Raw genomic sequence first — 12263 nt, 5'->3', positions numbered from 1 at the left:
CCTGACTCTGGAACGCCTCTCCTGAGAGATTTGGATGACTCCTTAATTCAGGAGTTTTTGACCCACCAGTTTATTTTGACGGATGTAAGTTATTTTTTTTGCTGCGGCTTTTTTATATTTTAATGCTCTTCGTATACAGAGGAAGAGCAGGAGAGAAATGGATTTAAAGAAATAAACATGCATACGCTTCCAAAGCTAGGTATGGGTTGGCTGTTATTTCAGATGCCTCCAGTGGATTGTGTTTTGTGTTCCACTGGCAATCACACCAGAGACTGGCTGATATGCTAATGGGTGTTGCAGTCTAAATCTTCTGAATGGCACCAGGTTGGTGACAGCTCATTTAAGACAACAAAAAAATCAAACGTACTTGAAGTCAGCAAATGCAAAAATGTACAATTTGACACTCACTTTTAAGACCTTAATACCAGGGACATAGGCTGTGTACACACCATACATTTAAAGCACATGACATCCCCCCAAGAATCATGGGGGGGTTGTAGTTTATCCCCCGCAAAGCTATTAATTCCCAGCACCCTGCACAAACTACAGCTCCCAGGATTGTTTGGGGGAAGTCAAGTGCTTTAAATGCATGGTCCATATGCAGCCATAATCACCTGCATGGTTTGAACTGTACTGGTGTTTCTGAATTGCATTGTTTACATGTTGTTGAAGATATTTTACAGGGCATTACCACAAAAAAGCTGACTTTACACCTCTAGAATTCTATTCTCCTGCGTTTGAAGGATTTTGTGCTTCTCTATAGAACAGATTTGTGGTAAAACAGAAAGCTTATTGCCGTTTTTCCTGATTGATTATCACTTACCTCATCCCACTCTAAAAGGTAGCTGGTGATTTTTGAACCATTGTCGATAGGGGCCTGCGTATGGGGAGAAAGAACAGAATAGGAAACTGGCAGGAAGCTTACAGGAAAAAAAGACTTTTAGAAATCCCCACAGCAAAAATTTAAACAGATGTTGCACCTGGAAAGAGTAAGTGGGTTCCACTTACACTTTCATGATCATCATTTATACAGAAACACAGAAAGCTACTTTATACTGTGTCAGACCATCCAGGCCAGTCAGACCATCTTGCCTACACTGACCAGCAACAGTTCTCCAGAGTGTCAAACTGGGGTCTAGGAATGCCAGGGGCTGAACCTGGGTTCTTTTGCAAACAAAGCAAGTGTTTTACCACATCAGCTATACAGTGCCTTCATTTGTGCCTCTTCTGGCCATGAGCATTACTCTTAAGAAATTTTGTCCCCCTCTGAAGCAAACCTGAAGATTGCCTCACAAATCACACAAGCTGTGTGGCGACTACTGAGCAGAAAATCCACAAAGTAAGCATGAAACAGCTTGCATGATTGAGCCAGTTTTAACCACATTGCTGAATTTTCCCTTTTCTGAGCCCAAATGTTACAGAAACGTCTTCAACTTCCCACACAAAACGCTACGATACGAGTTCCTCTCAGCAGAAACGGCTTGATGGGTTTAACACCAGAAGTGACGTAACAATATGCCATGGTTTGTTTTAGACGCTTTTTGGTTCAACGAACCATGAATCATCTCAAAGGCGACCAAACAGGCCACGGCTTGGTTTCTCTAAAGCTTGGCTTGTTCTCCAGCTGCTCTTGCCTCACGTTGCTGCTGCTTTGTAAGCCTCCTGGGGTGGTTAGGCAAGGCTGTTGGATTTGGACGCAACATCAGTTAAAACAAGCCATGGTTCATAAGCTGATACCAAATCATGAATTCACACTTTGTGGCTTGCTTCCAACCCCACTCCCCCAAACCATGGTTAGCCAGCTAGGCTGAGCTCAGGCATTCAAGCAAGCCTCACTCTGCCTAAACAAACCATGGCTTATTGTTACAGGTGAACCAGGCCAGTCGCTGATAGCTTGGAGATAGGAAGAAGATCAGGTGGGAACCCTCAGTTGCCTGACAAAAGCAGGAAGATAAAGAGAAGCCCTTCAAAAAATCCCTTAAGAATGTCCATAGGAAGAGGCCCGAGCCTAGCAGAAGTAGTAGTAGTAATACTACTACTACTACTACTACTACTACTACTAATTTATTATTTATACCCCGCCCATCTGGCTGGGTTTCCCCAGCTACTCTGGGCGGCTTCCAACAAAACACTAAAATACAATAACCTATGAAACATTAAAAGCTTCCCTAAACAGGGCTGCCTTCAGATGTCTTCTAAAAGTTTGGTAGTTATTTTTCTCTTTGACATCTGGTGGGAGGGCGTTTCACAGGGCGGGTGCCACTACCGAGAAGGCCCTCTGCCTGGTTCCCTGTAACTTGGCTTCTCGCCGCGAGGGAACCGCCAGAAGGCCCTCGACGCTGGACCTCAGTGTCCCGGCTGAACGATGGGAATGGAGACGCTCCTTCAGGTATACTCCTTCAGAAGGGGAAGGATTTGATGACTCTTGGGTTCCCTTCTAACTCTATAATTCTGTGATGGTGGAAAGTCCCGGCCCACACAGGAAACAGCTTATTGTCGACGCAAATGTACTTCCCCTTGCCTTGCTCATATATGCCAGAAACGGTATACCAATCTGTTTTTTGAAAGGATACAGCACAAAACGGATCTCAGAGCTTTCACACTGCTTACCTTCCACTGTAAAGTTAGGGAATTTTTGGTCCTGTGCGAAGGTTTGGGTGGGAAAGGACATTCCGGGGCACAGCTGTGCGTGGTGAAGCTAACGGGTTCTGAACGGGATCCCTTTACTGAATTGTAGACGGCATATACCCTGAAATAGGGAACAAAGTTTGAAGAGGGGAAATAAATAGGCGTTATTGATCTAGTTGCATCTGAAGGAGGAGTGGCTCCTTGCTCCTTTCGCCAACCTCACTAGAATGTCTCTGTTTTAGCAGGTCGGTCTTGGGTGACCCCAGTGGACAACTTAGCGTTATCTGACGCTGCAGCCTCGCCAAACACCTACTACATGGATTAAGGACACGTGACCTGCTCAGATGCCGTTGGACCACAACTCCCATAGGTCCCAACACCCAGCATGGCCAATGATCTACTGGATTAGTGCCTTGGATGGGAAATGATCGGGAAGCCAATGTAGGAGCAGGATACCACGCAGAAATCTATTTTCTGAAAACAAGTGGATGTTTGATAAGTTGCAGGATCAGTTCTGTTAGTGAATTCCTGTTTTTATAATACTGTTCTACCGATTTTTCTGCTTCGTGTACACTTTTGTGTTACATTTTCGTATACAAATTAAAACAGATTTTTTTTAAAAAAGAAATATCAAGCAGTTTTTAAAGTAGTTAAATAAAAAAATAGATGCTACTGTCTAAGAGGCTCTTTTTACTAGAGTGGACCCAGCAGTCTGAACAGTTCATGTTCAAAGGCACAAGCTCAATATGTAGTCCGAATGCAGGGGAACGAAACCGGAAATGAACCATCTTCAGTCCAGACAAGCCCCCTCTGCCAGCAGAAAGTTCAGCCAAATTTAGGTTATTTATTCACATCAATATGGCCCTAGTAAAGGTAAAAGGACCCCTGACCGTTAGGTCCAGTTGTGGCCGACTCTGGGGTTGTGGCGCACATCTCGCTTTATTGGCCGAGGGAGCCGGCGTACAGCTTCTGGGTCATGTGTCATCATGACTAAGCCGCTTCTGGCGAATCAGAGCAGCGCACAGAAACGCCGTTTACCTTCCTGCCGGAGCGGTACCTATTTATCTACTTGCACTTTTGACATGCTTTCAAACTGGTTGGCAGGAGCAGGGACTGAGCAACGGGAGCTCACCCCGTCGCGGGGATTCAAACCACTGACCTTCTGATCCGCAAGTCCTAGGCTCTGTGGTTTAACCCACAGTGCCACCCGCGTCCCAAATATGGCCCTATCCTGAATCAAAAATGACTAACCCTGCGACTAGGGGGAGACAATGCCAAAGGGCTTTTCCATATTTTGAGTTTCAGTGTTCTCTCTCTTTTTTTTGCAGGCTGATCAGTGAATCAGAACCTGGTGTGAGAGGCAAGAACATTTGTGCCAGCCATTCAGCAAGGCATTCCCATGACTCTACTGAAGTGCTAGAATGGGAAGCTTTGAAAAACTGGCTTGGAGCTCTCAAGGAAGACTAGCACTCCTTGAGAACTGGTATAGGGCATAAGGCGTGAGCTAGTGCAAATCTTGCCTCATCAGCTCGCCTTGGGATATATGGCAATATGTGCACCGTATCTACTACATTGTAAAATGTATGAGTTAACACAAATATTTACGCATTTGTACGTGAATCTTTCGAAAGCAGAGCTCCTTTAAAAGGGATGCAGACAAAACAAAGCAACTAGAAATTGTATCAGAACATTGTGTGGGTTTCTATTTGAGGCTACTAAGCGCTGAACATGACCCACAATGACATCTCCTTGGGAAGAAATAAAGACACCTGCATTCACAAAGGAGTGACATATGAAAGATGCTGGAAAGCCTTATACAGTAGTGTAGGATTCTCATGCATTGCAGCAAAAACCACAGGCATATTCCAGAACAGTTTATCCCTCTGAAAATGTCAACCTCTGGAAAACGCTGCCAAGGTTAAGACACTCTTGACTTCGCTTTTGCTCTCTCTCGTCCAAACTGGGAAACCAAATGAACACGTAAACAGCTTCTCCCGTATAACCGCGGGTGGGCTGCCGTTTTGGATGCAAGTTGGATCCAGCCGTATGTTTCCCCTGTGAATCATTTCTAGGCCGTATCTCTTGAACGCCTTCTTTATTGGTGTGTGAATGTGGGAGACGACACATGGAGCAAGCAAAGGAGACAGCCTCTCTGCCTTTGCCAAAACGTAGCAAGGCAATCCGAAGCAATTCCCTCCCTTAAACCAAAGGGAACTGACGGCTGGACAAGAATGCTTCCCTCACACAGCAAAGTGCCAGAGAAGGGAGTTCTGGTGGTGGCAGAGAAACACAAAGCCCACCCTCAATCTAGCACAGGTCCCCAGGAAGCTGTTTGGGGATTTAACGTTTTTTTCGCTCCATAAGACACATTCCCCCCCCCCTAAAAAGTAAAGGGAAATGTCTGTGCCTCTTATGGAGCGAATGCACTGGACGGCAGAGGGATCCCTCAGCTGCTGCTGCAGTCGTGATCTGAGGGATACCTCCACAGCCGGAGCCATGGCTCCCGTCCGTTGCTCGCTGTAAAGCAAGCAGAGCGAGAGCCACTGACATGCTCTGCGCAGCTCTCGCTTTAAAGGAAGAGCTGCGCAGAGCGTGTCAGCGGCGCTTGCTCTGCTGGCTTCACAGTGAGCTGGGAGGAGGGGCGGAAGGGGCTCCCGTCTGCCCCTCCTTCCGCCTCGCTGTAAAACAAGCAAAGCATCTGTCCTCTTGCTCCGGTGTTGCCTCGGTTTACAGCGAGGCGGGAGGAAGGATGGGCAAGCAAAGTGAGAGCTGCACAAAGCAGGACAAAAGCCATGTAAGCAGCTCTTACTTTTCTTGCTTTAAAGGAAGAAAAGCAAGAGCCGCTTACACACTCTGCGCTGAAGTTTTCCCCCTTGTTTTCCTCCTCTAAAAACTAGGTGCGTCTTATGGGCAGGCGCGTCTTATGGAGTGAAAAATACGGGTATCTTCTTGCACCCTTCTCTGGGGTCTGGTAGTATCTGGGGAGAACTTGGGCAGTAGCCAACTACATCTTACTCAGAGCAGATCCATTAAATTTAATGAACGAGACTAAGTTAGGCGAATTAATTTCAATGGGTCTATTCCAAGAAAAACTTAGGCATTTCCATAACTGCTTGTTTTTGGCATTTTACGTGACTTTTCATATAATGTAAAAGCCATTTTCTGGAAATCAAGTGGAAGCTCAGGGCTCATTTCTGTGTCGTTTCCAGGAAAATACCATTTTGCAACTCCCTTAACTTGGAAAATGGTGGGAGTTTTGTGCTGATAAGGTCTGGGGCAGTATGGCGGCCTGCAGTTCTTTCCCGCCATTTAAAATTTAGCATGGTGGCTTATTAACCAAAAAGCCACATTTCTACAACACAAGGTACTGCTGTGTAAAGGGCGGTTGAAATTGGGACAGAAGTGCTAGTATTATATATACAGTAAAACTAATGCAATAAACTCCATGTCTGAACGCAGCCTTAGTTGACAATCATCCGCGGGTTCCACATTCATTAACTCAAGCATGGAGAAACTCTAGCCCAAAGGCCTAACTGAGCCCACCAAGCCTCTTCATTCGGCTGTGAGGCTGCTTGGGCCTAGCCACGTCCACGTTTGATGTGGGGCAGGTAAAGACTCAGCTGGGCTGAAATGGAGACACTTAACTTTATGGGGGGGGGAGCTTTTTTGCGTTTTGTTTTTAATACTCTGTGCTGGAGTCTCCAGTTGTTGTTGGACTACAAATCCCATCATTCCTAGCTAGCAGGACCAGTTGTAAGGGTGATGGGAATTGTAGTCCCAAAACTGGAGACCCAAGATGGGGAAACCCTGCTCTAACAAGACTGAGACACAATATTTTTTTTATTTTTTATTTGTAGGCAGGAACATCTAGTCTACCTTATTCTTATCACTCAACCATTCTAGAAGCTTTTTAAAGTTTTTCCTTAGAAACGACAATCCAGCAACGGAATGTAAAACAACGAAATAAATCTAAACAGGCAGGGAGAGCTTTGGAGCACACAGCCTGTTTAAACATGTGTGGAAAAGGGGTCTTATCCTTGACCTATGTGGTCAAGAGAAAAACAGAACATTTCCAGTATTTTACGTTTACTCACATTACAGTGACCGTCCAAATATTGACAATCCCAGATAACTTTTGTTAATACCTGTAAACTTAGCGATACACTGAGGAACACCAAGTTGCCAACATTGACTTAGATTATGTCCCAAAAGAGGGGAAAACACGATTCTGTTGTCAAGCACTTACAAAATTAAGCCGGATAATTAAATATCCACATGTAAATGTCAGCAACTATAAAGTTTGGGACAGTCCGCTGCAACATTTATCACCGAATGGATTGAATCTGCAAAATCTTACCAACCAATGTAGCTCACCTGACATGATATTCCGTTGCTGGCCTAAGATCTTTCAGTTTGTATTCCAATTCTTCTCCACTAAAAAAAAGGAAATGAAAAATGGTAACCTTCATACAAAGAGTGCCAATTTACATAAATGTATAGCACACCTTACTTCTAAAGACGTAAGAAAACCAGCCTCTGAAGGAAAAGTAGTAATTTCAAGCAGTGCAAAATGCAATTAAGCACAATTGAGCTAATCCCAGGTTTTATTTTCTATAACAGAGTACACTGTAAATATTTCTTTCATTCTTTTTTAAAGGACAGAGCAACCTCTAATCAATGTCTAACACAGTCCAGGCATGCTCACATTGCTGATTCCAAAAAGAGAAAAATGGTCATCAATGGATCGTGCAGGCTACAGGCCTAAATCAGTCCTACCCCACTCTTCTTTTTGGGTATTCTCGAGTCAATTCTGGCACCGTTTTACAGCTTTTACAAAATATAGATTTTGTATGTGCATGCTCATTGTTTCATTCGTTTTGTAAACCTGTCTTAAAGGTCAGTATATAAATAATACTACTATGTCTCTTGGATACCATGGAGAGTTTTAAAGCAGTGGAATTTCCATTGGTATGGCTGTAAAGATACTGTATAATGGTATCTTGGTTCTCAAGCTTAATCCGTTCCGTTTGACTCCCGAAACGGTTCAAAAACCAAGGCGCAGCTTCCAACTGGCTGCAGGAGCTTGCTGCACTCAATTGGAAGCTGCGGAAGCCGCGCCGGACGTTCAGCTTCTGAAAAACGTTCGCAAACCGGAACACTCACTTCCACATTTGTGGTGTTCAGGAGCCGATTTGTTCAGGAGCCAAGCCATTTGGGAACCAATGTACCACTGTATTTTGGTACAAAATATGGATTGTGTGACACACTCACAACATGCAACCTATGTTACGAAAGCCAACCCATTGTGCCCAGCCACTATGTTCTAAACTCGTTGTAAGTCCAGAGCACTTACAATAGAAAGGCCTCCGCTGCACTACACATTTAAATCAGTGTCAAACCACTTTAAACAGTAGCTGCTTCCCCCAGAGAATCCTGGGAAATGATATATATGATATACGATATCTTTATGGTCACTGTCCCATACAGAACAATGAAACTGAAAATTTACATAAAACATTCAAAACCCCCTAAAAACTCCGAAACCCCATTTTAAAATACAATATACTAGAGAGACTCCTTATGCTGCATTTAGAACCAGAATTGCATTTGCGTAAAAACTGTTTCTCAGGAGGCTAGTCCTGGTCTTTATGACCCTATACCTTCTTCTGGAAGGCAGAAGCTGAAAGAGATAATTTCCGGGGTGCGCACTATCCTGCACTATCTCTGCAGCTTTCTTATGGCACCTGACAGCATAGATTTGATCTAAGGTGGGAAGAGTGCACCCAATTATTCTCTCTGCAGTCTTTACAGCCCTGGACAGCATTGTTTTTTCCCTGGCCATGCAGCTCCCAAACCACACACACAGACCGTAAGTTTATGCACTCTCCAAGGTACAATGGTAAAATGCCATCAACAGGTCCTTTGAAAGGTTGTTTTTTCGGAGGATTCTGAGAAAATATAACCTCTGCTATGCTCTCTTCATCAGGTCTTTGCTGTTTTCTCCCCATGTTAGGTCATCTCTCAACTCCATTCCCAGAAATCGAAACACCGAGACTTGTTCCATGCACTTCCCCTGAATAATAAGTGGCTGAATATTCAATTTATATTTCCTAAAGTCCACAATCATCTCTTTTGTTTTCTTTAAGTTAAGGAGTAAATTGTTTTTCCTGCACCACTCCCCCAACTGCTCAACTTCCTTCCTATAGGCCGCCTCCCCCTCTCCAGCCGTGATTAAACCAACCACCGTTGTATCATCTGCAGACTTAAAGATCTTATTACTGTGGGGCACAGTCAGCTGTATAGAGCGTATATAAAAGCGGGCATAGTTGCTTAAAGGCGCTGAAAGTTGTTAGGAGACCCCTCTCTCTCCAGCAGAGCTACAGTTCCCTCGGAAGAGGGTCTGGCTGTTCAACCAGCCTGGAAATTACAGGTCTGCTGTGGGGGAAGATGGGTTCTTCCAACACGTCTCAGCATCCTTAACAAATTACAGCCGCCAGGATTCTTTGGTGGAAGCTGTGACTATTTAAAGCAATACGATGCTGAACTTATACATAGAAATCCCACACTTCCACAAGCCCTATTGCTTCCCATATTAAAATTCAGTGACATCCAAGCTTATGGAAATGCTCTCAAAGGCAAAAGGTGAATTCGTAAATTTCTTTGCTAAATGGCCTCTTTCTAGATGAACTGTGTGGACTACACAGTAGTCAAGCTGGCATGCCACCAATATTCCGCTCTGGAAGTCATTGGGATACACACACACACTCTCAGCAGACGGCTATTCCAGCTGGTGAACACTATGGAAAAAAACGCTGGGAGGGGAGCTGAAAGGGAGGAGGGAATGGCAAAATGACAACTGTGAAAGTGGAAGGAACATTGTGCTTCACGCTGGAAAAAGAGCGGTGGCAGCTTCTCCTTACCCTTCCAACCCCAACACCTTAGTTGTTGTTGTTTTTTTAAGACCATGTAAAAATTGTAGCACTTGCATATTCTCTACCTGTAAATCATTTTGTACTTTCCATCCCTCCCTTTGTCTGATAAGGCAACTTCGTAAATACAGGTATAAGGCAAACCGTTGCTGTGCCTATCCACACTCAGAAGGTCATTCGGAGGAGACCATGTGAGCAAAACGGTCCTCGCCTGGATATCGGAAACCTAGAGAGACAAAAGAAGATGGCGTTAGTGTCAGTGGCGAGAGGAATCGTGGGCATGTATGCACAGAAGAGGTGAAGACACACAATGGCATCATCAAAGATAGGGTGGTGGTACTCAAACCCCAAATAAACTGCTCCTTGCGCTCTACTAGAAACATTTTGCAGCGGAACCAAGCACTTGCACCCATCCCTAAGCCATGACTGAAGCCTTCTTCAGGTACCCCAATTGCAATATTAAGAGTCACAACCCATCCCCCTTAAAACCAGTGGAAGAAGCTGGGCAGCTATGCTTATCCTACTTCCTCTGTCCCCATCATCCTTAATGACTTAAGCAGGGGACTTTCTGAAGTGGGAAACCTACTCTGGTTGGGTAGGCTTCTAGAATGCACAAGGAGCCTAGAGGAGCGCCAAAGTTTCCTTCACAGTAGGAGCACTGCACACAGTCACCCTCCAAATCTTGGAAGCTAGACACAAATAGCTCAGAACTGCGTTCCCTGAAGGCAGAAGCTCTCCAAGGTTTCAGTCAAGGACTCTCTTCCAGCCTGAAGATGCTGGAACTGAACCTTCTGCTGTTGAGGTATGGCCCTTCACTGATGGGGCAGACCGAGCACACTCAACCCCACTTCCTCCTCTACGGTAAATGAATCCTGTGCACAGACACATGCCTGGAAGACGGTTTAGGCAGCGGTTCTCAACCTGTGGGTCCCCAGATGTCGTTGGACTACAACTCCCACCATCCCTGAGCTCTGGCCTTGCTAGATAGGGCTGATGGGAGTTGTAGTTCAACAACATCTGGGGACCCACAGGTTGAGAAAGGCTGGTTTAGGGAGATCTAAGATTAGGATTTCCCATGTTTTTCCTCTGCTAATCAGCAGCCCCATAGGGAGACATGTAACCTTTTCCTCCCGTGCCCTCTCTGCTGCTATTAACACAAGGAGGAGGCGGCGACAGGTAGAGAAAGTGGGGCTGCCAAAAATCACTGTCGCCCACATCATGTCTGGTTTTGACCCAGACACACCAAGCGTACGTTTCGTGCCAAGCTCAATCTCTGAGCCCTTTCGCTGAGCCAACAAGGCAGCGACACCGGAGAAGTTATTATCCGCAAACGCACTTAATCTTATCCCGCACCAAAACATCTGTAACCCTGAAAAAGGTCTACAAATGACTTTATGATCTTATTTGGAGTCAACTCCTAAAACGAGTTAATAAATCTTGTGGGCCGTGTTTATCAGGCAAAGGAGGAGTTCACGTAGCATTAACATTTTTCTGAGCTTATGTAAAAAAACATAAAAAATAAAAAACCCCACAAAACCACGGTGATTGCTTCAAACACCTGGAATGATTAAAGCTGACATCGAATTAAGCCAGACGTCTGCAGCAAAAGCTCAATGTCTCGAATGAGACGGTGCAATTAAAATGCCTCAGGGATAAAATGGTAGCCAAGAATAAAACATGTTTACAGCTGAAATAAGCCCCTACACAAAATGTTTGATACCAATTAGGCGTTTTATAGGTCAAAATGAGGACAAAAGACAACCAAATTGGATTGGGGGAGGTTTCTATTATTATTATTTTAAAAAGCACAACTGACTAAAAAGAGCACCCCCCACACCATTTTGTTTATTATGGACACATGCTTGCATAACTGTTTTGCATAAATTCAGACAAGGACTTGGAACTTCATGTACCATATCCAGCCAATGTTCTGTTGGAATGCTTTCTTTCCTTTATGATCACTCGCTAGGACACACGTATCCATTTAGAACATATGGCTAAAAACAAAACAAAAAGAACTTTCCTTTTTTTGGTATCCCTTTATAAACTTTAATAATTTGCACAATCCAGAGAGTAAAACAAATAGTGGACGTCCCGGGAAGAAAATCTTGGAAAACAGGGAGGAGGAGGGGAATTTCACACAGTGCTGACTTGCACCCTATAGATCAGGGATGTCCAACCGGTCAACCTCGATCGACAGGTCAATCTCTGGGTGACAGCAGTAGATCGCGGGCTCATTTTCTTCTGCGGAGGAAAAAGAGAATCCTTGGGTGTACTGTCCTAGTCGTTGATTGGCTGTCAGTGCCCTGCTACGCCAGCGTCTCTGAAGCCCCTGCAAGTTCACTCTGGCAAAAGGCTTCGCGGATCTCTGGCCGTGCGATGGTAGACCGTTCCTGGCGGCTGTTCTCTGCTTCCCTGCAACGGCCTGACTGAAGCTGAGCCCCCCTTAGAAAAAGCTCAACTACTCCGGCTCCCCCTCCCCCCCCCAATGGGTAGATCCCTGCCAGTTTTTCATCCCGGGAGTAGATCGCAGTCTCTTGGGAGTTGGACGTCCTTGCTATAGATCACAGAATTGTAGAGTTGGAAGGGACCCTGTGGATGATCAGGTTCAACCTCATGCAGTGCAGGAATATGCAGCTGTCCCATACGGGGATCGAACTTGCAACCTTGGCACCATGCTCTAACCAACTGAGCTGTAAACCAAGA

General features: G+C 45.0%; 1 protein-coding gene across 2 annotated transcripts in view; it reads right to left on the bottom strand.

The window, feature by feature from the left end:
• FNDC3B (fibronectin type III domain containing 3B) overlaps positions 1-12263 on the bottom strand; it is a 282861-nt gene that overhangs the window by 55000 nt on the left and 215598 nt on the right. For both annotated transcript variants that reach the window (XM_083503926.1, XM_083503927.1), the window contains exons 8-11: positions 9626-9783; positions 7003-7062; positions 2611-2749; positions 824-877 (exon numbers count right to left, since the gene is read on the bottom strand). In XM_083503926.1, the coding sequence (XP_083360052.1) occupies positions 824-877; positions 2611-2749; positions 7003-7062; positions 9626-9783 (411 nt within the window). The remainder of the gene's footprint in view (positions 1-823; positions 878-2610; positions 2750-7002; positions 7063-9625; positions 9784-12263) is intronic.

Source organism: Podarcis liolepis, assembly GCF_965112155.1.
Source record: "Podarcis liolepis genome assembly, chromosome: 5".
NCBI classification, from domain to species: Eukaryota; Metazoa; Chordata; class Lepidosauria; order Squamata; family Lacertidae; genus Podarcis; species Podarcis liolepis.
Note: the sequence above shows the minus strand (reverse complement) of the source record. Positions and strands in the feature narration are given on the sequence as shown.